This window comes from Anoplophora glabripennis, unplaced genomic scaffold (assembly GCF_000390285.2).
Source record: "Anoplophora glabripennis isolate ALB-LARVAE unplaced genomic scaffold, Agla_2.0 scaffold58, whole genome shotgun sequence".
Lineage (NCBI taxonomy): Eukaryota > Metazoa > Arthropoda > Insecta > Coleoptera > Cerambycidae > Anoplophora > Anoplophora glabripennis.
The window spans coordinates 1,585,477-1,613,304 of NW_019416277.1; the positions used below are offsets into that span (position 1 = coordinate 1,585,477).

The 27,828-nt window shown below is 30.8% G+C and overlaps 1 protein-coding gene across 1 annotated transcript; it reads left to right on the forward strand.

Moving 5' to 3' along the window:
- The first annotated feature begins 928 nt into the window (after positions 1-928).
- On the forward strand, positions 929-27,610 carry LOC108917614 (protein tramtrack, alpha isoform-like). The gene is made up of 3 exons (XM_018724314.2): positions 929-1,009; positions 2,027-2,901; positions 22,674-27,610. Exons 2-3 carry the CDS (start codon positions 2,067-2,069, stop codon positions 23,249-23,251), a joined length of 1,413 nt encoding a protein of 470 aa, XP_018579830.1. The 5' UTR covers positions 929-1,009; positions 2,027-2,066; the 3' UTR covers positions 23,252-27,610.
- Positions 27,611-27,828: the final 218 nt, after the last annotated feature.

The following is a 27,828-nucleotide window of genomic DNA, read 5'->3' on the forward strand; positions in this document are numbered from 1 at the left end:
GGTGCAATCACCCTGTTAAGTCATACTCGGGAACGAACGCAACACACCCAGTACCACCGATTTGGGCAACTGTTCGAGCCCTCAATGTAAGAGCTCAAATCGAGTCGGCCAAATATGTTTAAATCACGCCTAAACGCTTGGTACACTCAGTAAACAATTGATCGCTTGTGCATCCACAACTCCCAAGGTCACCGCGGCTGTGTGGTGGTGGTATTCTCAGCCATAGTTGCGCGGGGCTCGACTCGAGTTCCATTTAGTTACTTGAAGGGTGCGCACCACTGTCACTGTCAGTTCTTCTCAACCCGCACCCGAGTTCACCCCCATGCAATCAGTGAATTTGTATCTGAGTGACCTGTCAGTTAAGTGGTGGTGATCTACATGTGCTTTTAGTAAACAATTGTGAGACGCCAGACACAGCTTGCTTGTATTATTACAAGGACAATCTATTGCGTAAGTGTTTTAGAATTAAACGATTTGCGCACACCCTCATCCACGGCGCATGACATAAGCCACCAGTTTAGAAGCAAAAATACTTGCCTTAGCTTACTAAATTTAACACACCTAGTTTTAAACCGCACGGAATTATTTGAAATATTTTCTGAAACTTGGCTAAATACTATTTATTTATTTGAATTTGTCTAATAAAGGTTATTGATTAAAATATTAAATGTAAATTTAATAAATCAATTTGCTGTACTATTTATCTATCAGTTGTTCTGTGTTTATCACTCAATAATCTTAAGCTAACCACAAACCGTGTGAAGTAATATGTACAGGAAGGTATGTATAACGGTGCCTTTATTATATCCGCGGGTATCGGGGAAAATACGATTATGCGCTAAAAACATTCAAAGACTTCGCGGTTCTTTGTACCCCGAGCAACCCCGATAATTTCCGAACCCGACAGAGACAGAATATTTGCTGACATGGCGTCTTAAAAGTGTTGTGGTGTTTAGTTATCCTGTTTAGGGATTCAACCCTTTTGTTTTTATGGTGTCACTTTAAAAAGGTAACCTATAAAAATATTTCTAACTTTGTTATCTATTTTCCTGCGGAGTTTCAGTCGTTTACAAGGTGTAGGCCAAAGAAAACTATTGAATTTATTTTGAGTAGGGTCGTCGACTTGATTTACCCTAGCTTTTAAAATCAATATATTTCTATAAATCAATATGTAAACCCTCATGTTGTACCCGCAGCTTGTGTTAATTCACCCACATTTTCATTCTATTATCACAGAGTAGTAATTTAGCATTTGTTGTGTTTAAATTTAGTTAATTAAAGCAAAGGGTTGCGTAAACTGGCTTTCGTATCGTAGTAGGCGGGGTGTAGCTCTCCGCGATAAGTGATTTTAAACATGGCGCAGGGCTGTGCCATTTTTCGCGAGGGGTTGTCTCTTACCAGGAATATATTTCAAATTCAGAAATAATGTATATTTACACTGCACAAGTTGCAATGTTTATGTTCAATGATGTTAGATGCTACATTGCGGGAGGGGCAAGAATTGATATGATGTAATATAGGAGTTCAAGAACGATTCGGCATCTCTATGTGGACACCTGTGTGATCATTATAATCATATAGGCCTTGATTTTTAGGCGCAATATTCGAATGTTTTATTTTTTTGCTTTATAATTAATTTTGAATACTGCTCATAAAATTTAACCAAATATACCTGTAAAAAATTATTTAAGTGCTTCAAATTTTATTCAGTGGTGTTTACATTTTTCTGATTTTATCGGTCAGAACTCCTGTCTCTTAAATATTTTCTAATTAATTTTTATTAATGATATAAATAATTAGACAATTTTAATAAATTTTTAATACATAAGTTTGTTCTACTCTCCTTTCTGTCCATGTAACAACAAATAAAATTTGTTTTAATAGGTAACTGAGATTATAATGCATTAATTTTTCTGTAAAAAAAAAGTATGCCTGTACTAAGCTTATATTGTCATTATAAAAATATGCTATTTGATGACATTAAAATTGTTGTGATTTAGTGACATTATATTTTTATTTGTTTTAGTGGTCTCCAAAAAAAATACAAAATTCCACCTGTACCGCCAATGTCAAGTTTAACCTATCGATACCCACCGCAGACACAATATCATCAACCTGGCTTGGCAGTCCCAGCACCAGCAATGTCTTCCCAACGTTTTTGCTTACGATGGAATAACCATCAATCAAACTTACTATCAGTATTCGATCAACTGCTACATGACGAAAGTTTTGTAGATGTTACTTTAGCCGTCGAAGGACAACTTCTCAGAGCACACAAAATGGTTCTTTCAGCGTGTAGTCCTTATTTTCAAGCATTATTTATAAATCATCCTGACAAACACCCTATAGTTATATTAAAAGATGTACCTTATAGTGATATGAGAAGTTTATTGGACTTTATGTACAGAGGTGAGGTAAGCGTAGACCAAGATAGGTTAACGGCTTTTTTAAGGGTAGCCGAAAGTCTCAGGATAAAGGGTTTAACAGAAGTTAATGAAGAAAAATGTGATACTATAACTTCTTCTCTCACTCAACAAAATCTGAATGCCAATATGCCCCATTTGCAACGCCTGCAACAAAACAAACGGTTCGGAAATAATTTAAACATGTTAGGTAACGCATTACTACAGCCGAAGAGGAAAAGAGGCAGGCCTCGGAAACTCTCGGGTAGTTCGAACGGACCTGACGATTATGATAATAAGGATATAGTACAAGGAAGTCCGGAAATGCTGGAAGTTAAAATGGGAATGGACAATTTTACTGGAAATAACTCTGACACCAGTACTGGAAAACCAGACAATGACGATGATAAAGTAAAGGATGATACGGAGCCAGTCGCTGGCACTTCTAAAGAGCAAACGTTTAATAATTCAAAAACCTCAGATGATGTCCAGTCTTCTGGTAAGTTTAAATAACATCTAAATTATAATTTATACTGTTAACCAAATATTTTTTACTGTCGTCCAATGTTGCTCTCCATTAGGGGTAAAAAATTTATGAACATATTTAAATAGGTATGTACTTTACTCTGGATTAAAAATAATAATTATAAAAAAGTTAAGCTTATTTAGTCACAATTTTATTTTAATTTTTGATGATAAATTACAATAAAAAATAAAATAAGACATATTTTTTTATGAATTATATATCTGGCTAATAATAACACTGGACCCTGTCACCTCGAGCCTTATTACTTTATTTTTTTTCTTTTAAAAATTAAAAAATTAAAAATAAGTAATCACTAAAAATTTTTTTATGATTTTACTGATATTTAACTATTCAAATAGGTACTTAAAAGGCACCTTAATCTATCTCAAAATCAAGATTTGATGTGTTTAGTGTTGGTATTAATTTAAATATGAATTTAAGTTTAAACGTATTCTAAATACGATTTGGTCATTTTTTTAATGATGTTCCGATATGTCGATTAAAAATTTGTTTTTCTATATATTTAAAATGGAAATAAATTCCTTTCAGGTAATTTCATTATAAGTCAACGGAAAACATGTAACAAATTTTAAATTTGCAGATATATTATTTATCGGTATTTAAATATTTATAACTATGTGAGTGAAGGGAAAAGCTATAGTGCTGTTTTAGTGAATTAAAATTGTGTGCATCACATTTTGAGGTGAGTTAATGAATATTTTTAGTGATAAGGGAAGAGTTAAAGGAATGAGCCATTGTTTTTAACATTACTAATTCATATGTGTCACATTACATCACTTAATCTTCTATCCACACATTTTAGACGCGGCTTATTCCCTATAGCTTTTCCCTTTATAACAGTATTATTTATTATAACAGTATTGTACATTGCATTCTGCTTTTTGGTGGTGGACTTTGAAAATGGGCATGTACATTGAGTTAGTTTGTGGCTAGAAATAATTGGTGGCATTCATTTCCTACTGATCAAAATTGTAGTTACAACATTTTTATTTTCCTATTACCTTATTTTGTTTTAATGTTAGAAGAAAATATATTTTATTGAACAATCAGTTCCTTATTAAATCAAATACTTTGGAATCATTTGTAAAAAGAAAACTTATTTCTTATTTTCTTTCTGCCATATTCAGTTTTTCCAATATTCAAAATTTTTAAATATTTAAAATATTTAGTGGCTAAAATATTTTACATCATATTTTGCAGATAAAGGTATTCTCCGAACTTCTACCATATTCCTCATGCAATTTCTTTATATTTGGTTTCTACAGCTAGTCCCGATGTATAGTGGACACACCATTAATTAACAGAATACATACCTAAGTAAAAACCAAATAAATTTCAAATATTTTTCTGCTAAATGGGTCCTAAGTATGTGGATATTTTGAAACTATATCTCTCAAAATTGTAAATCCTGAGCTACTATGATTGTTATTAAATTTCTTAGATTTTTTTTTAAGATTAACAATTTTTTTATTTAGAATCTAATAATATGACAATCATTTACACCCATTGTCTTGACCTATTCAATATTTTCTAGTTATGGATTAAACGTGTAAGAAAAAGTGTAATTTTAATAAATAATAAAAGAGTAAATGTTATAAATTAAAACCTACCAAGAACCTGTTATCTTTTTAAATTTGTGAACAAAATTTAATAATGAATCTTGTATAGAATGAGTGACCGCAAAAAACCTGTGATTTTTGCCAGTTTTTTCACAACTCGCAGATAATTAAAAAAATACATAAAAATATGTTTTTTGTCGCAAATTACTTGTTGTAAAAAACTGAAATGAGCATAGCTTTTAGTATTTTGAAAATTTTAAAAGTCACCTCTACTTAGGGGTTGAAAAAATGCAAAAAATGTAGAATTTGAATATTACCAATTGATATAAAAACTATTAGCATGTGAATTATCTTAATATATTTTTTTGGAATTTTTACAATTATTTCTGATATTCTCTATTTTTGGGGTTGATTCCACCCTCTGAGCGCGCTTAAGGGTGGATTTTCTAATTCAATATGCTTATTTCAGTCATGAGAATAAATCTTTCTTTGTATCAAGAATCATTCGATAGAAAAATTTACATGCTAATAATTTTTATATTTATTGGTTATATTCAATTCTTCATTTTGGGCGTCTTTTCAACCTCTAAATAGGGGTGATTTTTGAATATTTTCAAAAAACTAAAAACTGCTCATTTTAATTTTTTACGACGAGTAATTTGAGACCAAAAACATATTTTTATCATTTTCTTTAGTTCTCTGCAAATTGTGAAAAAACGGGCGATTTTTGCGGTCACTCCTTGTACGGTGTATGGGCTATATGATAACTTTTAGTTATTAGAATTCAGTTAAAAAATTGCTAATAACAAAATCACACGAGCCTAGAATTTGCAATTTTGAAAAATTATCTTTTTTAAGTGTGCGCATGCTTCAGTCTATTTACTAGGAAATTATTTGAAATTCAAAAGGAAATTTATTTGTATTCATTATATGAATGACTTTACGTCTATAAATCGAATCGTGCTATATATTTTTAATCTACATTATGAAATGTATGAAAATTTTTCACAACCAATAATTTTTATATAAAATATACCTAATTTCATTGTCATGATAAGTACACAAATATTCAATTCAAACAAAATCTACTTATTAATTTTTGATCAGTAAGTAGGCAACCAAGGAACCAAATCTTTGATAATCCCTGAAAATTTATTTTATTGTTGAACTAGCTCCCACTGCATATGTATTAAATATTTTTTGGGGAAAGAAAACTGTCTGCTTAGATATTTGCACATGAAAAATTAAGAAAATAAAAATGATGCATAAGCAAATTCTTAAAGCATTTTATTATAATTCTGTTAACTGATTGCATCCCTTAAGGTTCATGTAAATGTCTAAGTTAATCGAGTTTTACGTAACAAAATACAAATACCTGTGTAGGCGAGATATGGCCTCTATTTGGACAGCAATATATTTGCTCATTAAATTCAATATTATTACATGGATATATCTGATGTACCTTTATTATGCAGATACAGGTTCATTGTTGTATCTTTTAACCTTACTTTCTAATATAATGTCTGCATATAAGTTATAAATGTGCATGCTCTGACATTACATATTACAAAACATTTCATCTTTTCCTGTTACATTTCACATATTAAATCAAAGGTATATTATTTTTTTGTAGTTCAAATATTTTTCTGATTCTGAGAAAGAAATACTGAATTCTACTTTTTCTTATATTTTTGCAAAAATGTTTGGCCCTATTGTACAGAACTTAATACAACAGAATATTTTTATGTGTAAACATTTTCTTTCAATGTTCTCGTTTTTGATTTAAACAAATATCATTTGAGTAAATGCATATATTGAAGTGTATTTAATTGTAAGTAGCAATAAATTTAGATGGTTCTAGTCATAAAAATAATGGTACAGTTATTGTAAGCACTTCATCAACAAATTATTTTGAATAACATTATGTAATTAATGAAAATTGTGAAATTTAAAAATAATTTACCGTGATTTCCGTGGAAAACTTGATTGCAGAATATACCCTAACCCAAAAATATTAAATACATATTTTATAATCAATTTTCTTGCAAATAAGGGACATTGATTCTGAGTGTAGTTTGTTGCCACTAATTAGAGTACAAAATTTGAAAAAAAAACGATTACCAAAAAAGTCATGGAAAAGTATTAACTAATAAAATTTCCTTGGGGTTTTGCAACTTTGTTAACATTGAAATTTAAAAAAAGGGTTATAGAATCTTGTACCATTATTTTTAGGAGTATAGTTCCTCTATTAATTTGTAGCTCATAGTTTCCCAGTATTCGGTAAAAAATAGAAATTAAATAAATAAAATATAAAATAAAATATCAGTATACAAAGATTTAGATAAATTTAAAACTTTTACAAAAAGTGTTCAAAATGGGATATGTGTGCCTCAATACAGTTTCTAATTACAGAAAAAATAAGAAAATATTTAGATATTTGAAAACCTTAACATCCTGTACATATCTACTGAAATAACAGTTTGAAGGATTGATGTTTGTATAAGAAAATATTTTGAAGGAAAATGCTTTTTCACATTTGACACGTTTTATGTATTATACAGAGCCTTCATAAATGTTTACAAGCCACGTGACTGCAGAGCTTAGGCAACCAACATTGCACGATTGGTACTGGTAACGAAAATTTTCTAGATCTTGGCGTCACCAATATTAATGATTCGTTTCCAGTGAACAATGACAAACTGTTACGTCTACGCTCGAAATAATGCGATCGCTGACTGGGTGAAAATTACACCAATTACCCGTCGGTGAAACAAAATTTTGTGTTTTAATCTAATTTTGATATTATTGTTTTAATTTTACTGAAATTTATTTGCCAACGTGAAGGAAATATAATTACTGTTCCCAACAATATTACTGGTCAGGTGGCTTGTAATCATTTTTGAAGGCTCTGTATGTTAGTGAACTAAGTAACTAAAATGAACAAATAAGAGAGATTTTGGTATTTTATAATCCATATACATCGCTTTTCATTTTCACTAGTTTTACTGACAGCATCGAGTGATAAGTACCTAGTGCACTTTCCTAATAATAAGTTTGTAATAGAATTTAATGTTCTTAAAATATATTTTCTTTCTATATATCTAGCATGTATCTAATTTTTTTATGCAATTATTATAAAAGAAGGCGGTTAATGTTTAGTTTTTATTTTCTTTCAGATGAAAAGGAAAAACTTAATTCATCGAATAGTATGCAATGTATAGACTTTAATTCATCATTGCATGAAGAATATAGCCTGCCATATCAGGACCAAGACTATTCAACGTCTGATGTAGAAATGGAAGAAAACGATAATGATATCCAGGAGATAGATTCGAATTACGAAAGTCTAGATATAAAATTAGATCCTAAAATGATCTTAGATAGTTTTACCAATACCACTAGTAGCCCAAAGAAAAAGAAAAGCAAATCTGTTTTAGATTTAGATGATTTCGCAAATTATGATATAGTGTTGGATGACCCCGCATTTGACAGTAAATCGTTTAAATATGTAAATTATTCGAAAAAAATTAATGATCCTGAAAAATCGGCGAGAGACTTTTGTGTGAGAGAACGAGAGAATGTATATAGGTGTACGGTTTGCAACAGACTATACACACATATAAGCAATTTCTGTCGACACTATATGACGTCTCATAAAGTTGACGTAAAAATGTTTTCCTGTCCTGTTTGCGGAAAGGAATTTACAAGGAAAGATAACATGCTTGCTCACTTAAAAATCATACACAAACAAAGTGCAACATGAGTGCCTTAGAAGCAATTTTTTTTATAAAACTTTATAGACTTATATTGTCTAGAGAATCCAAATATTTTTTATAAAATGTAACAGTACTGCTGTACAGATTTTTGTGTGATTTGTAAATATATACTATATATTTTTTAGATGAAATGTTATAACAATGTTAGAAATAGATTTTATGAATTTTGTTTATAGGAAAGTTCGATGTTTTCTAGTTATGACGTTCAGTGAATGTATTGTACTTATAAGGGTTTTATTTTCAAAAGTTATTTTAAATTTGCTTCCTACAATTACCTTTTATTACTTAGGGACTACCAAATGAAAAAGATAATTGTTCAGCAATTAATCTCGGTACTTTCTAACCATTCATAAATGGTCTTTATTTTATTTTATTTTTTTTTCAAATGCAAGGTGAGATGGAAATGAATACAGTAGAACTTCGTTTAATAGATCGTCCATTATTGGATTGAATTTTTGTGCTAAGGTTGCGCCTTTGAGTAAGATAGTTTTTTAATCATCATTAACTTCACATGATCTCACCATACATAAAAATTATGAAAACTTTATAAATTTTTTTAGTATCACTTCGGTTGATCACATTGAGGACATTCTAAAAATACCAAATATGTTGTATAGGGTGGCCGAAAAAAAAACTAATATTTTTTTCGTCTCTTATGAAAATATGTTAGTTTATCATGTTTTAAGAGCCCCCTCAAAAAATCAGCTCAAAAATTTTTTTAGAGGTCGCTCAAGATATTTTTAAATATCCAAAATCGTCAAAAATTCAATTATTTTTTAAATTTTTTTTCTTGTTTATCATTTTCTAGGTTCAAAAAATCGCGATTCTGAAAATTTCAAATCAATATTTTAATTTCTAAAACTAATAATTTTTTTTATTGAATTTGATGAACTAAAGAATAGAAATAAATCACAAGACACTTAAAAAATTTCTCGAGGCAAAATATACTATCGCACCGAGTATAAAATTTTTATAATTTTTTAATTTTTTAAAATTTAAGGTCGCGATTTATTTCTATTCTTTTGTTCATCAAATTCAATAAAAAAAAATTATTAGTTCGTTTATTTTTTAGCAGTTGCTCGAAAATATAGTACTTTGAAAGTTAAAATAATTATGAGTGACCTTTAGAAATTAAAATATCGATTTGAAATTTTCAGAATTGAAATTTTTTTCAACCTAGAAAATGGTAAAATAACGAGAAAAAAAATTAAAAAAAAAAGTATTTTCAAATCAACTTTAGTTCACTTATTTGTAAAATACATATGAAAAGAATAATGCGGAAACTGGCAATGACCTGACATTTTTTTTGTTTCTTTGCTTATTTAATAATACTGCAAAAATTATGCTTGCATTTTTTTTGCATTTTGTATTTAAAGTAACTAATGAAATAAAGGACTTAAAAGTTTCCACCTATATTTCTAATAAGAAAAAAATAGTGTGTACATTGTGGTCTATTAACAAAAAGGACACTCTCCCTGTAAAACTGATTTTTACAATATACAGTGTGCCCACGGATTAAGGGCACGTGGGGTGTAAATGACAAAATTTTTTCGAGTTGAAATTTGACCTCGGCATCATCTCTGCTTGGTAACTAAGAAGTTGAAAAAATTAATTCAACTAGTATACAGGGTGTTTTTACGATGAATTTTCAAAAATTGTCAAGTACCTTTGTTTTTAAAAATATGAAAAATATTTACATAGAAAGGTTGTTGAAAACTAAAAGTTATGACAGTATGTCTATTTTCAATTTGATCGGCCAACTTTTTTACGTTTCACAACCACAAAGTACAAATTCCTAATTATTTAAAAAAAAACCTAACTAATATAATAAACATAAATAAACAAATAATATAAAAGTTATTCAAATGTTCTGCAACCAACCATTACACATCGTTCAGTGTGCTGGATAAATTATGTGTAGGCGTTTTGGATTACTTGAATTGGGATGGCATTAATTGTATCTTATTCTTGGTTTCAATTCAAATAAATCGTTATTCAACGAGGACTCATAGATTTTCTGCTTGAGATAGCTCCATAAATAAAAGTCCCTTACAGTTAAATCAGGGCTTCTAGGAGGCCAAGGAATTGAACTATTTCGCCCAATCTACCATCCAGGAAATTGACCATCTAGCCATTCTCGAACGATTTGCGTTCATAAGAGATACCACACCAATTTGACATGTGGGATTGACATAAACAAATAACAGATTGCTTTCAATCCAAGGAGAGATTTAAAAAAAACAAGAAAAAAAATCAAAGTTGGCCGATAAAATTGAAAATTACCAATCTGTCATAACTTTTAATTCCTAACAACTTATCTAAGTAAAAATGTTTGATATTTTTAAAAGTAAAGTCACTGCTCTTGACAATTTTTGAAAATTCACCATAAAAACACCCTGTACATTAATTAATTGGACTAATTTTTTTAACTTCTTAGTTTAAGGCCAAGCAGGGATGATGCTCAGAAGCTCAAATTTCAACTCGAAAAATTGTTGTCATTTACACCCCATCTGCACTCAACCCGTGGACACATTATATACAGAATTACTTGCTGCACTAATTTTGATGATGGTAAAGGCTTGATGTAATTTCTAGAAACGATTTTTGAAAAAAGCAGAATTTTTTTTAATTAAAAAATTGGGTTATGTCGTATTAATTAGTGTCACTTAAAAACCTATATCTCTAATATTTCATGAAATTCAAATATTTTTCTTTGTCACACTTAAAAAAGTTTTTAATTTACGAAGTTTCTATTTCAGTTTCAGATTCTAGAAGGCTTTGGAAATATCTGAAGATGAAAAATGGTAAATAATAGAGTCTGCATATAAATCTTCCAGTCTCTATTATTTGTCCATTATGATCACTAGGGTTAGTTATTGACTAATTTATCATTTTCAGGCTTTCTAGATTATTAAACTGAAACAAACTTAAATTTAAAAATATAAGTGTACAAAACTTTATTCCGTCTTATAAATGAGTGAAATTTCAATTCTAAGAGTTTACATGATAACTGATAAAAAAATTCAAAATAAAAACTAATAGGCTATGGATTGCTAACTAGATCCTAATAAGTGATTCAAAAAGTAGATACATCTAGAGGGCCACTGTATAAAAAAATTGACAATCTATCGACAGTATTTGTGGCACATAAGGATTCAATCTTTTTATTGGTTGATAAAATAGCAGCAATATTAAATTACCCTAAAACTACACTCACCGACACGAAAAAGGGAAGTCACAGTTTTTAAAATAATCTTATTTTTTTAATTGATTATAATGTTTCTGTTCTGTATTAGTGTAAACACTATCGATATAAAATATTTTCTATGATATTTAATAAGAAAATATTTATTCATGATTCACACGTAAGTTTTACAACAAAATGTGAACAAAATCAAAAAAACGCAAGAAAGTATTGTGGCAAACTAAAGCAAAAATAACCAAAACTTAAAACAGTTTCCATTCAATAAAAGTTTTTCAATAATGAGTGTTACCCCCACGACTTATTATTGCATTAATTCATCTTGGCATGCCTAAAATCAGGTCCCTCATTTCTCTTGGGCAATAAGTTCCCATTCGTCCACAAGAGCATCTTGAAGCTGATTTAAGGTGGTGCAGGAAGTCGACTGTGAATTCATCGATCAAGCATGTACCAAATATACTTAATTGGGTTGGCATCTGGACTTAATGCTGGCCACTCCATAACAGCAATGTTTACCTCGTTCATTCATATATTGTCACGTCATTCTTGCAGTATGGGGTCTAGCATTATGCATTAGCAGAAAGTTCATCTCCCATGAAACCGGTATAAGGAACAACAAAATCTTGGAGAATTTCAGCAATGTACCTAGCAGTTGTGAGTAGGGTTGCCAGATCTCCGAGTTTGACCCAGAGTCTTCGAGTTTTGATGGTACATCTTCGGACTCCGGGTTAACATGTCATTTTTCCGGGTTTTCTGGAAAAATCGTACATTTCCCACATTCCCTGATTTCATCCTTTTTTTTTTAGACATCAATTATTTCCTCCAGGTCTGTCACAAAGTAGATATTTCCTAATTACGTTCTTTTTTTTTAAGACATTGATTTCTTCGAAAACAATTTGTCTCACAGATTTCCTGAGGGTCTGTTATAACATAGATCTGGTAACCCTAGCTGTGAGGGAGCCCCTTGGAACAATATGGAGTTCTGTATGCGCGTCCAGAGAAATTCCAGCCCAGACCATAATTAAACTCCCTTGATATCCGACTCTAGGACTGATGGTACATTCGGTAAAACGTTCTTGTGGCCTTCGCCATACTCTCTCATGACCATGCAGAGACTGCAATTAAATCTTGACTCATCCGGTGAACAAGATTCGTTTTCACCCCAACACTGGTGATTTCTAGCAAACTGAAGTTGTGCAGTGCGATGATGTCTGAGAAGTTCTGGTCCTGTTGCAGGTCTACGACTAGTCAGATTCGCTTCTCCAAGTCGACATCTAACTGTCATTTCACTTACATTGGTATTTTGAACGTACTGAAGCCTATTTCTGATTTGTACAGCTGTAGCACACCGATTCCGAAGGCTTTGCATGACAACAAAACGATCATCGTGGGCATTGGTTCTCCGTTGAGGACCAGTTCTAGGTCGCCTGCTGTAAGATCCAGTTTCCGCAAAACGTCCATAAATACGGTGGACTATGCTATTCAATATTTGATATTGTTGGACAACATATCCCTGACTTCTTCCATCTTGAATCAATGCAACAACAGCAGCCACTGTTTCAGAATTTACAGCCATTATTCATGTGATTAAACTAACACAACGCAACTCAACATTACTTTCAACCTTTTTTAACTTTTTGACGTTTACAAAACAATTTAAAAACACGCATATGTATCCTGAGCCCACAAACTTTTAAGGAATAAGATTCCTACTATCATTCAGATTTCATAAATTTTGTTCAAAATTATCAAATAATCTTTAAAGCATTCTTGAAAATGGTTTAAAAAGTTTTGTTTTGCTTATGTTTGCATTATTAGAAAAATAAAACATCTGAATTCTTAGATTTTTTGAAACAAATGCGAGTGCTCCGTTTTTCATGCCGGTGAGTGTATATGTATTTGCTTAAAAAAAATCAATTATGGGATTTAGTTTTATACACTTACTGTATTTTAAGCACATTAAAAAAAGTTCAATTTCCAGACTAGCAGGTAAAATTAATGGAAATAGTAACCTGATTCTGCGTTTTTTGAAAAATTATGTAACTTGAACTGGCATCTTTAAATCACAAGAAAGCTTTTGTAAACGCATTATAAATGTCAAATATGTCACAGACTTATTAATGGAATGTAAAAAATCAGAAACTCTGGGTAATATTTGGTGGCAAATTGGCAATCTTAAATTTCATTCAGAAAAATCTCCCATAAAGTTTCCTGAGAAAGTTGTTAGAAACAATTTTTCTTATAGTTTTAAAATTTCTTCCTTTGAAATGTTTCTTATAACTTTCGTATTACTTAATGGACTTTTTCGTTTATACGGAAAAATTGATTGGTCCTGCCAGGGTCAGATTAATGAGATTCTACTGTATTTTAATTTTTGTCATTGGTACCTGGAACTTAATTTTTAACAATTTTAATGTTGAGGAATGTGAAGAAATTATTTTTTTAGCAATGTTTTGTTTTAGGTCCGAATTTATATTTATTTATTAAGAATTCCTCAAGGAGGATTTAAGTTTTAAAGGTCTCTAGGTTCTGTAGATACAGAAAAGGTGTCTTAGATAAAAGAGAATTGAAGGAAGCGAGTCAGTACAAAAAATTTCATTCACATGCATATGTTTACATTCTTCCACTATTATAGGCTAGGTGTATTTGTGGAAAAACAAACACAAAAGTGCAAATTTTAATACAATGGCAAAGAAACAGTGAAACCATAAAATAAGACCGAAGGTTGCAAATTATATATGTATAGAACAAACTTTTCAAATGGAGATGCTTTAAGGTCTGAGGAATATTTAAATAGTAACTGTATTTTTGGTCCTTAATTGTCAAAATATGTTATGAACAAAGCTAATGGAATATTGAAAAAATTTGCCTAACGAAGGAATTTAAATATCTCACATTTATTTAATCTATCTTGTCTAATTGTAAGACAGTGTGTTGCAATGTTTTAGTTCTTCACTTTTAATTCATATAAGCTCATTTACATATAAGTATACTCACATATTTAAAAACAAATTGTCTCTCTGTAAGCGATCTGTCCATAATGTTACAATGTGACGACCAAAAATAAAAAGAGTTCATATGAACTGCAATAACTTTCGTTTTTGAGATACAAAGCGATGAAGTTTTATTATTTTTTTAGTTATTTTCATTTGTTTCTTCTCATAATTTAAAGCTAACCGCCAGACCTCAGAAGTAATAGACCATGCTTTAAGTCACATTTTGATGAATCCAAACAGTTACGGATACATAAAAAATCACAACATCGAAAAAACATCGAAAAAATTAAGAATAAAACAAATTTTTCATAAGAATAGATTCAACAAATATGTTGGGAGGATTAAAGTAGTTCTGATTAAAAAAAAGTATTTTTCTGATTATTTCCATTGATAATTGTCATTATGTCAGCCCTCAGAAAGTTGTTAAAGATACATATTGAGCTTATTTTGAAAAACATAAATATAATTGAACAGAAATAATAAAAATAGTAAAATTTTATCTGCCTTTAGTTCAAAAACAAGAGATTTGCCGATATTTATATAAACTTGCTTTTTTATTTTTAGCAGAGAGTGCTACAAAATTTGGTTGTTGGGATATTGCAACATCATGTATAGCATTGCACTTTTTCTGTTTAAGTAAGTGTTGAGACTTCTTTCCAAATTTTATTCTACATACTTTAAAGTCTTTGCATTGGATGACTAACAAAGTGTTCTGAATTATACATAACAAACTTAAAAAAAATGTATAAGTATATTTATTTAAAAATCTCTGTTGATGTTTGATGAAATTTTGGATAATAGTTTTCCTAATTTAAAGCCAAAAACACACTGAACTGACTTACAAATATGTGATAGAGATGCTGGAAGGTACCGATAATAAGAATCTCAACATTTTGACTCCAGTAATTATTTTGAAAGTTGAAGAGAATTTGATTCCTATTGTGTGAATGTTATTTCTAAAAAGTCTTACTTTATTTGATAAGTTGCTTTCAAGTTTTTATTTATTTCAATCATTGAAGTGGCTATTTATTTTTTTTTTCATAGATTTTGGAAGAAAATATTAAAAATATATAAAATATAAAATTTATATATTTTTAGAAATGTTTTCAGTTTATTCAACAATGTATTTATGTATTATTTATTTTAAATTCAGAAAATTAATAAAAAATTATGCCATAATGGCTCATTATTTGAATAAAGTGAAATATATATTTTTTTTCTTAGAGCTACATGAGGAATGGACTTTTTTAAATTAAAAAATAAAATCAAAATAGTCAGTGGTGAAATTCTGAAAGTGACTAGTGACAGTGCTTCGCAGTATCCATGCCATTGTTTGATAAATCTGTACCAAATCTATAGATTCTTACCTTTAATGAGGTTAATTAACTAAAGTTTCATTTGTCTATATCAAACATCTTCAGAGATATTTTAATAAACATGAAATGAGATATTTTTGGATTTATGATTGTGGAAACTTTTTTCTTATTTTGAGAAATTCTACCACTGGGTGAAAGGACCCCGCAACTATCCTTATGGAAAATTGGTCCCGGTCGAATGGTACGAAACTTTGCCGAATGATAGTCCTCAATGTGTCGATCAAAAAAGTCCATGGGACCTAAGTTTGAAAAAATTAAAAATCCACGTGCTCGATGACCATCAAGTCCAATGATATACGGGCGACTAAAAGCAAATATTTCTTTATATAGTGACCAAGCTAGCTGCTTCTTGATGTATTTTCGTGTGCTGAATGCAAATCCGTGGTCAAAATAGCTGTATCATCCTTCAGTCTTCAGAAAATCGGTCAAGCACCTACTGAAGAACAGCGATAGCGACACGTACTGCTTGAGCGACATCTTATGTTTTTACAGCATTCCTCGGTCTTTAGAAAATAGCTGAAGCACCTTCAGAAAACTTGACTTGATGGTCATCGAGCACATGAATTCGATAACTTCAGAAGGCTGTAACTTCAGAACAGTAGTTTCTCAAACCTAGGTCCCATGGATTTTTTTGATCGACACATTGAGGACCATTATTTGGCAAAGTTTCATACCATTCGACCGGGACCGGTTTTCCATGAGGATAGATGCGGGGCCCAACTTCTATAGAGCAATTTGAGACACTATATTTTATGTCAGTAAAATTTTCTGCGATTAAGGGTATTAATATTTAAATTCTTTGTTATGTATAGAGAAAATTAAACTATTGACAATGCGGGATGGTGGGCTTGAACATGACTTAAATGCGAAGTTTTAGCACCACCGATTTTCTTTCGGCATTCGATTCCTGGAGTCATAAGGCCAGAAAAAAAAATCCACTGTAATCCTTAGAGCCGTTTTCGAAAAAACACCCTTTTTCAACAAAGAAAAATTCACTGTTCGAGATATCGGGATTTTTCTACCTTTCGCTCACTTTTAATTGCCAAACTTCCCCAATTTGGCAAAAATGAGGTTTTCCTGAAAGTTTTACACTAGCACACAAACATTTACAAGCATATTTTTCAAATTGCCCCTTTTACTAAGACCGGAGATACTCATTGACGATTCTCAGAAACAGGTTAAAATAGAAAAAAATTTACAGAATGATTTTTCATTCGAGTGAGTTTTGCGGTAGTACGTCAACAAGGGAGAATCATGTCATTTATTTCCATCCTTGTTTGATTTGTGAGATCATTGAACTATCGCCAACCCCCACCTCCGATTATTTGTTTACGTTTTGTGATACTCCAGATCGAATGAGCAATATTATATGTGAAATTAGTTAAAACTCCAGATAGTCTTCGACCCTTTGATTTCAGAAATTTCAATTTCTTGTGAAAGTATGCACAGAAGATCAAAGGATCATGCAGGAACCCATCAAGAAAATCGGCCGAGTATTCTCCAAAATTTTGAACTCTGTATAGTCCGGCAGGGCTATTTTCTCGATACTTCCACACTTCACTGACCGATATAAGATAATTTTGCAAGCATTACATAAAACATTGGGAAAACGTTCATCCTGTTCAGCATAATTCACACATAAACTACCACTGATTTTGACCATTTGTTTCTTCTGCAGGCAGAGAAAATATATCCGCTCCCGATTTTCTTGATGGGTTCCTGCATGATCCTTTGATCTTCTGTCCATACTTTCAGAAGAAATTGAAATTTCGAAGAGAACAATTACAACTTCACAGTCAAAGGGTCGAAGACTATCTGGAGTTTTAACTAATTTCACAAATAATATTGATCATTCGATCTGGAGTATTACAAAACGTAAACAAACAATCGGGGGGTGGGGGTTGGCGATAGTTCAATGACCTCGCAAATCAAACAAGGATGGAAATAAATGACATGATTCTCGCTTGTTGACATACTACCGCAAAACTCACTCGAATGAAAAATCATTCTTTCAAATTTTTTCTATTTTAACCTGTTTCTGAGAATCGTCAATGAGTATCCCCGGTCTTAGTAAAAGGGGCAATTTGTAAATGTTTGTGTGCTAGTGTAAAACTTTCAGGAAAATGTAATTTTTGCCAAATTGGGAAAGTTTGGCAACTAAAAGTGAGCGAAAGGTAGAAAAATCCCGATATCTCGAACAGTGAATTTTTCTTTGTTGAAAAAGGGTGTTTTTTCGAAAACGGCTCTAAGGATTACGGTGGATTTTTTTTTCTGGCCTTTTTATGACTCCAGGAATCGAATGCCGAAAGAAAATCAGTGGTGCTAAAACTTCGCATTTAAGTCATGTTCAAGCCCACCGTGGCAAGTAACAATAATTATTCAGAATAAGAAAAGGACAAATTTTTTGCATATTGAACAATATTTTCTATGAAAAAAATTTTAATTTTTCTGCAATGATACAAAGTATCTAAAACTTTTTTATTAAAAAAATATTTTGCAAATAATATAATGTCACCTAATGTTTATGAAATGACATGAATTTTTTTATATCCGATGAAAAAGAAAATTTCCTTTACAGACCAAAAATGTCTGATAAAATTTACCATATATTTAGAATTCACCTTGTATTTCAGAGGTAGATATAATCTGCTAATTGTGATTGTAAAAATGAAGACTAAAATTCGTATTTTGTTTTCATCTAATGAATGTATTTTTTTTTAAATGTCTAAAATAAATTACATTTATATATTTTTTATCGACAATATAAAGGGTATCGCGTTTAAATACAAGCCCGTAACTTCATTTTTTGGTCGATTTCAAAAATTTTTATTTTGGAATGTGGTCCAAAAAAAACTATAATTGTGATATTGCTGTTTTTATTAATGCAATTCACGGCCAACTAGGACGTGTTTTCTTGGCATTAAAACAGCTGATTGGTATGTTATTTTTTTTTTTTTCAAAAAACTACGTATTATCATTCAGCATCCCTTAAAACGTTTTACCACTAAGTTGCAACAAAATCAATACATCTTCAGAGGAGCACTCCATGATGTCGCGAAATGTAATACAAGCCTGTACTTTGGTATTTTTTGGCCGATTTCAAAATTTTTTTTTTATGGAATGTAGGATAAAAAAAACTAACTGTGATACTGCTGTTTTTTATTAATGCAATACACGAGCAACTAGTGCTCTTCTGAAGATGTATCGATTTTGATGAAACTTGGTGATGACATTTATAAGGGATGCTGAATGAGAATACATCATCTGTTTTTTGGAAAAAAAATCGCTAATGTCAATTAGCTGTTTTGACGTCAAAAAAAACGCGTCCTAGTTGGCCGTGTATTGCATTCAACAGCAGCATTACAGTTAGTTTTTTTATACTACACTAAAAAAAAAAATTTGAAATCTCATAAAATAAAGAAGCTACAGCATTTGAGCGCGACACCCTGTATATAAAAAACAAAATTGAAATAGGAAACAACTGAAATAATTTTGATTCCATTGACAATTACATACAGATAACTAGAAAGAGTACAAACTACCATTACTTAATTTTTTATTAGATTTTTTCGCTTTTTAATCTACATAACTTTAAAAATAAAAAGCTGATCGATTCAATCTGAATACTGTTATTTATACACAATGTTTATGTAATTTTTTTTATAACAAATAAAAATAATTTAAACATTTTTTTTTGTACTGGTAACTTTATCAACATTTGCACTTTTATATTTTCACTAAGAGGGGCAATATGCATTTTACCTTTTTAAATTTATTTTTATTATTGTTATGATTTTTCATTGAAAGTTACTAATATTGTAGATGTTATACCAATGTTAATTATAGTTATATATAGATTATTTGTTAAAAATGAACTGGCAATAATAAATTCCTATATTTTGTAGTAGTGTTTTAAAGTGTTCTTGCCTAAATAAACTTAAAATTATGTGAAAAGTGAATTAGTTCATTAGTTATTTTTAAGGAAAGTACTGAAGATGTATCTATAAGGTAAATGTTGCAATAATTACATTATTTACTGTTTTTTGTTTGTAGCCTTTTTTAAATACTTACATTTAGATTTTAGATAATTTATTTGCACTTATTTAGTTACCTTATGTACAGAGGTTAAATATATAGGTATTTTTAGTTAATCATTTCTGCGAATAAAGTTTATTATGATTTTTTGTTTTTATTTTTTATTTTATAGTTGTTCCTAGTATCATCATTTTTGTATTGATTATTGTTTTTCTTCTGTTATTTGTAGTTATCAATGTTTATTCGTACTCAGTTGGAATAACGAAAGGTTCTTTAATATATTTTTTTTTGTGAGGGACGTAATAAAGACTAAATCTGTGTAATTTCAATTTTACAGTTTGCACATGTCTTTTTTCGGTTCAAAAACAGTTGTTTATGGCTTCCAGAATCATCAGTAAGTGGTAACGCCACTCTAGAGATTGGAAAAATGGGTGATTTTTGGGAATTTTCAAGGAAGAATTGATATAAGATGTACATAGTGTCAGGAACAAAAAAGCTTTATTGTACATGTTTTCTAGTAGTATTGTCAATTTCCTCAAACGATTCTAATTCAAAATGGCGGCTGTAGGTGATGGCAAGCAACGACACCTTTTTTTCAGAGGGATCTACGGCCGGGAGGGTTTCTTATTAACGGATGGTCTTGGTATCAAAAAACAAAAATTTTCTGATATTATACAGGGTGTTTGTAAATAAGTGCGAAATATGCTTTGTTTCCGAGATACAATGTTTAAATTTTCATTTTTTATTTATTTTTATTAATTATTTCAAAGTTGTAAAGATATTGACTCGAAATTTGAAAAACGCTTTAGAGGGATAAATGTGCATTTTTTGGTGTGATTCGAATATTTCTGCTTGCACCAGTGACACTCGTGCGAGAATGCCACAATCTTTTTTGATAAAAAAAAATGGTATGCCACTTACTTTTTCCAGTTTTAATATTTTTTTAGAAATTCGCCATCAATTCTGAATGAAATTGGTCTCTTAATTTTTTTCGTAGGATGCACCGTTTTTGAGGAAAAAATTAACATATTTTATTGCAAGTTGTGTATTTTTAATTTCTACATTATCTAGTAGGTTGCTGTCAATATTGCTAAATAAAATACAACCATCAAATTTCGAATTAATATGTTTAAAACTATGAAATAATAATTAAAAAATTAAAATTTAAACACTATCTCGGAAATGAAGGATATTTTGACCTACAATTATATGAACTTTTTTCACAAAATAACTTCGGCAACAACCCCCTAAAATATTTTGCACTTATTTACAGACACACTGTATACTAAAAGCTAGGGAACATCTTAGGGAAATTAAAAAATAATTATTATTGATTTAGTGAACATTCAAAAAAAGTATTGAAAAAAGAACAAATTTTGCATTAATGAAATTTGTTAATCGAAAAACCCCTATGATGTTGCCTGAGTTATGTTCTACAAAATTTCAGTTCGATTCGTTGAAAACTGTGAGGTACTTCTGGCCAGTTAAAAAAGAAGAGATTTCTTAAAAAACCCTTTTAAAGTTTTTGTCGCCATTCAGCATAAGAAATTCGTTATATGTATACCTTCAATCAGCTATGCCTGCATTATATAATTGGTTGGGGATATGTAATTTTCGGAAAAAAACAATCAAATTTCGCAAAAACAAAAATCCAAAATTTCGCATTTATTCGCTAAAACGAATGTTCAAATCAGCAACAGAATAATAAAAATATTGGCTCAACATTTGTAAATTTAACTTAAGTATATTATATGTATCAGATAGTCTTACTGTTAGTTGAAAGCCAACATTGCTGTTTCTACATTTTCTTAGAACAGCCTGATGATGACAGTGTTTAAATAGCTCCGCATTAATACTATTTACAGGACCATAAACTTTAAATTTATTTAGTTGCGCATAAAACCTGAAGAATAGCGGGAGTGACTGTTTTATCTGAAGCAGCTACGAGTTGTCTATGATAGCGACTTTGATATAGTTGCGTTCAATAAGCTCCATCTTGGTGGATATTTTTAAAAAACGGAATTTTGGAAAAGGGATAAAATGTATCCAATGTGTTGGTATGGTAGATCTCTTTCGTTTCATTAAATTTTATGTGAAGGACTTAATTAATTCCAAGATTTTACCAGAAGCGTACCGCTTCGCGTTTATTCCCATATTTCGCATTTATTCACACTTATTTGGTAAATCCGAAAATTACGTATCCCTGATAAATGGTCTTCTATATTAAAATTTTCCTCATCCCCTTCGTTTTTAGCTTGATCAGAGACTCAATCTGGCCTCTGGCACACACGTTCCAACGAGTTACAATAAACACTACTGCAGTGTGCTGCGAGCGGCTGTGCTCTACCTCGAAAAATCTTGTCTTCCCGATGTTTCTCCTGCCTGAAGCTTTTTCCATTTTTATTCATATAATAAAGCACTGTTTAAACCATTTATCCAAAAATCAATTTTTTTTTTTATTCTGGAGTGGCTTTACCCCTTAAATTATTGTAGATAGTTTTTCTTGTCATTAAAATCTGTTGAAAATTCTTTGACAAAATATTCTTTTTAATTGCAAATGTTGAAATATATTTGTAATGTAATTCAAAAATTAAATTAGTTCTCAATGGGCCATCCACTAATAAGTAATTAGCCTTGAAGTAAAATAAAATTTAAATTTTAGAGTTTGTGTTTGTGATAACATTTTTTTGATATTGATATAAATAAACATTGATAAGCTGTACCTTAATAGTTCAAGTAGTTTCCTATTATTTATTTATTACGTTTTTCCTGATTCACAGATTCTCCCGTTACTCAAAAGCTGTTAACACCTAAGTCCGAGAGTAACGATCACCCTGAATATTCAGATCAATCGAATCAGCTACCCCATACACCAGAATCGAGTCGAATAAGTACTCCCGACAACTTGAATAATAACAACAACATGACCACACCCTCCACCAGTGCAGGGACTGTACAGAATTCAATACCCATGAGTGCGCCCAGTGGCAGACAACCGACGAAACGGAGGGTAAGGCGCAGAGCAACATCACAAAGTCAAGACCCCGCGGAACAGCTCACGGAAATGTCAGTTAGAGGTTTAAATCTGTTCCGGTATGCTTCGATAAATGAAGGAGTTTATCAGTGTACGGAATGTGCAAAGGTTGACGTCCAAAAAACATTTAAAAACAAATATAGTTTTCAGCGACACGCATTTTTATATCACGAAGGCCATCAGAGAAAAGTATTTCCATGTCCTGTTTGTCAAAAAGAGTTTTCGCGACCCGATAAAATGAAAAATCACATGAAAACAGTGCATGACTGTTTTATGCCGAAAGATGTGGTATTTCCCCCTATGGGATTTTTTCCAACTATGTAAAATGGTTTACTGCGATATATCGCATGGAAGCAACTTGAATATATATCGTACTTGGTGCTACTTTTAAAAAGTAAATCAAAATTTCTTCAGCTAAAAGTACAACATAGTTTTTCATAACTAGTTAGTTAACAATGTGATTAACCCGTAGAGGATAAAAAGTAACCTTAAAGGTCTTGTAATTAATAGTAATAATTTTACCAACTGCTAAGCAGTGACTAATCCAAAATAATTTTAATCAACAGTAACGTACTAGTTTTGTTTGTTTTCTTAAAAAAGTTTATCATAGTTTTTTTTCAGTTTGGATAGTGTTAGGGGTCTTGCAAATATTCTATAGAATAGGTTGTTTACACCATAACTATTGTTTATAACAAATTTGTTTAATTAACAATTTAATATTATAAGTCCATGTAGAATAATGTTTATACAATATAAATGAATATTGACTGCACAGAGTAGACAATAAATAAATATATATATTTTATATATAAATGCCGCAGGCGCACAAATAAATATATACATACGTGTAAGTTAAAAATATTTTAATAAATATTTAGGTGTTGGGGCAAAGAGAAACAATAATTTCTATTCTGTTTTATAATGCCATTGTGAATCTTATTTATTTTAATTGCTATAAGCTTTGTCTTCTGTTAAATAATTAGCGTTAGGATGGATGACAAATCATAAATTTAGGACAACTTCAATAAAAAGGAATATTTATATCTTGAAATAACACGTTAAGTAAGTCGTTCTGTTTTATATCGATTTCGGAAAGCGAAATTTTCACATTTTCTTATCGGGTATTAAAGTTTTGCCAGAGAAAATGTTCTTTGTACCCAAATTTGCTAAAAAACGTTTTTTGAGAATGTTAAAATTAGTCAAAATGTATTACTGGAAATTTATTCAGTATGAATATTTTTGAGTTAATTTGTGAGCACGATGCGTCTCAATATTTTAGTTTTCAAAAAATGAGATAGTAATTTTTTAACTTTAACACGTTAATCGCCATGTGACCCGACATCTGAGTCTCAACAAAATTATACCACCAGGCCCTGTGACCCATATATGGGCTTCACGACTTGCTTTTGTTCTCGGGTCTGTGAATCACCATTTAGTTCTTGCTTTACATTGCTTCATATGGGTTATTAAATTATGGGGCCTGGCCGTCCCAAACAGACTTTGGCCCTGGGATTTTTTTGTTTTTGATTCGACAGATATGCATGATAAAATATTCAAAAAAAAAGTTTTTAAGTTTTTTTATTAGTATCTAATGTAATATCAGAAATCCACTAAAGCTAATTTAGGAACTGAAACATGGTACCACATAAACGTGTAAACATAAACAACAAAAAAATAAGTACAAAAATTATTTTTGACACTTATGAACGTTGAAAAAATATGACGAACAGTAAAATTTGTTGCAAGCTTGTCAAGATAACCTCGACCTTTGCCTTTAGCTGGGCTTGTTTTCGACCTTCAGTGCTGCAGATTTTTTCGTAGCAAATAACACATCTATGGTGGTTTCTGGAGTTGGTTTCCTCTAATACATGTTGTTTGGTGTAGTTTTCGTTTTCTTCTTCCATATAATTCAGTTTCAATAAACTCTGAACAATTTTTTCTCTGAAGTCTATTATAGATATGTGTCCTTTTGTACCATCTTGTAAAGAATATAGGCGTTTACTATAAAGTTCCTAATAGCAGTTCAAATGCAAGCTTGCGATACCACTTTATTCCCTTTCTCAAGGGCATGGAATACGACTTCAATTGATCGGATAAATCAATAAACGATTTACTATTGTAATCGCATATGTGTCGGTTTGTCAATATCATCACCTCGTCATTGAACTTTGGTTGTGTCTGCTATATGTCAAGTACTAAGAGTAAGTACCTCCCGCTTGTCTTGCCACTTTAGGATAACCACCCCGTTATTTTATTTAATAACAATCTCTCCCTTTTTCAGCTTCCTGGTGGTCACTTCTACAGGATTGAGTTTTCTGTTTTTTCTAAGGGTGACGATTAGGTGGGTTTCTCGTTTTAGGAGCTCCTGTGCAAGACCAACGCTTTCATGGAAATTGTCCGTAAAAAGAACCGTAAAAGTGGTTCCATAAGTTCAAGGACAATTTTTGTTGATGCACTAATATTTGGATCCTTGTCATTTCCAGTGTAAACTTTCAGGTTGTATGTATATCCTCCTTTGCAATAAATCTTGTACAGCTTTATCCCAAATTTGAAGGGTTTATTTTTTATATACTATTTGAACAGTAGACGACCACTAAATGGAACTAAACTCTCGTCTATGCAAATTTCTCGTTCCGGAACATAAACTTCTTTGAATTCGTCAGAAAGTAGTCTCGGCAAAGGACTTAATTTTGCTAAACGGTCACCAGGAATAGCATCTTCGTTACTGCTAAAATGCAGCAAACGCAGCAGCAACTCAAAACGGTTCCTGGACATCTTTCGGAAGAATTAATTTGAATACAGTGGGCTTCTTCTCCAATAATGTGTAACCTTAGGGTATTTTGCTAAGCCCATCCACAAACAAATTGCAAAGAATGAGCTAATTTCCTCCACATCAGTGTCTTTCCATCTATGCAGTCTAGAATGTTGCTGAATTCCTTTACTGATCCTTTGTTGAGCATAACAATTTGTTTCGGTTACTATAAGATTTACTAAATTGTAAAAAAATCGACAGGTGTCTTAGCCAGATAGGATTCCCTAATTTTGTCAGAGGGGCCTACTGGACCTATTAAATCAAATTTCCTGTTCCGGTAACATTAGATCAAGTCGCATCTTCATTTGCTTCATCAGGATCATCATTGTCCAAGTTGTCGTTATCCATTGTGCAATATATCATAATAACTGCCTCTATAGCATCTTTTACAGACGAGTTTATATTCTGTGGTTGAGAAATTTTCTTGGACATTGAAGGAATAGCGTCATCATGATCTTGACTTGCTCTTGGCTTAGATGTCAATGCAATACTTTCTGGCCTAAAAAATAACTTAGATAATACTATGTAAAAAAATGGTGAAGAAATAATTTGTGAGTACAATACAGTAAAAAAAATACCTACATCATATTTTGGGAGAAAATAAATGAAAAATTTTACCTTTTGCATCTTTTATGTGGCCTAAAATCTTCATCTGAAGAATATTGGTTATCAGATTTAGGATTGTATTCATCTGATGAAGACTCACCTTGAAAAGGTTCTTCTTCCAAATTAGACAAAAATTTGTCCCAAATTTTTTGTAATTCTGCTTGATTTCTTTTGTAATCACCACTCATATTCACTTCCAATAGAACGTCCTCTCAGTATCAAATAGGAAAACGTAACGAATAAGCAAGTGCCGTCGGTGACAAGCGTATACTGTTGGAGCTTTACAAACAAGTCAAAACAGGCAATGCAAGTCTGCATGATGCGTGAACCGTGTTTGAGTCACGGGGCCTCACAGATACATAGGCTCCTAGAACCAAACGTTGGTTCACATTTTAAGATTATTTTTTTTTTACGAAAAAATATGTCGCAATGTTTGTAAATTATTACGTAATATTTTAAAGTTATCAATAAAAATATCTCTAAAGAGAGTTTTGGCTTAGGCGGAAAAATTTTACTATTTGACGTGGGCGATTAACGTATTAATATCTCATAAATGAAATTTTCGTGATACCAAATAGCTTATTTCTTTTTTCATTAATTTTACGAGTCCATAATTTACAGTAGGACTGCATTTTATTTTTCGTGTAATGCTAGGGCATTTTGGTTATTATTAAAGATAAAAGTTAAGTTTTATGAACATGGGCGACTTGCGAGGGAAATCTCTGGGTGAAAGCAGATCTTAATTTTTTTTTTTATTTTGAATTTGAACAGCCAAAGAATTAAAAAAAATGATTTTTTGTGTGACCTCTGTCGCAGCTACAGTTGACTTAAAATGTTACCACATTTTTTTATAGAATACAGTGGCCTACTTTTTTGCCTCGTAATGGTTTTCAACTTACTGATCAGTTAAATATTTAATGGAATCAAAGTTGGCGGTGACATAGTTAAAAATAGTGTTGAATGTTTTCTAAAAATATATATTTTAACTTATTTCAAAAACCAAAAAAGGGTTCTTTTTTTTTCTAAATTAAATAAAAATAATGAACTTGGCCATGATCAAAAACAAATACTCTACTAAAAAGCAACTGGTGTCATAATTGTATATAGCTGGCTATGGAGAAAAACAAATTTAAATAGATGGATTAAATAAGAACTATTTGCTTCCCGATATAAATCTCTCTTTTTAACTGGCCAACTATGGTTTCCATTTAAATAATTATAACCTTGACCTCTAAATCGAAAATATTGACTTATTAAAAAAAAAAGAAGAATTAAATATGCCACTAGGGCTTCTAGGGAAAAAATTTATGTCACAGTGTCGATTCAGAAAAAATTACTTTATTGCTACAGTGGTCTCTGAGAAGTAAAAAACAAAATATATATTTTTGGCTTTAACTCCAAAATTATAGAAATTAGGAAATTTGTTTTGACATGAAGATTTTTTATAAAGAAGTAGCCAATGTTCAGGAAAACCACAACCTTC

What these genes read in the sequence shown, in the direction of transcription:
- LOC108917614 (XM_018724314.2), top strand. Translation starts at nt 2,067, where the DNA reads ATGTCAAGTTTAACCTATCGATACCCACCGCAGACACAATATCATCAA. An exon ending in AGATGATGTCCAGTCTTCTG is followed by an intron (nt 2,902 to 22,673) that starts GTAAGTTTAAAT and finishes CCTGATTCACAG; the next exon opens with ATTCTCCCGTTACTCAAAAG.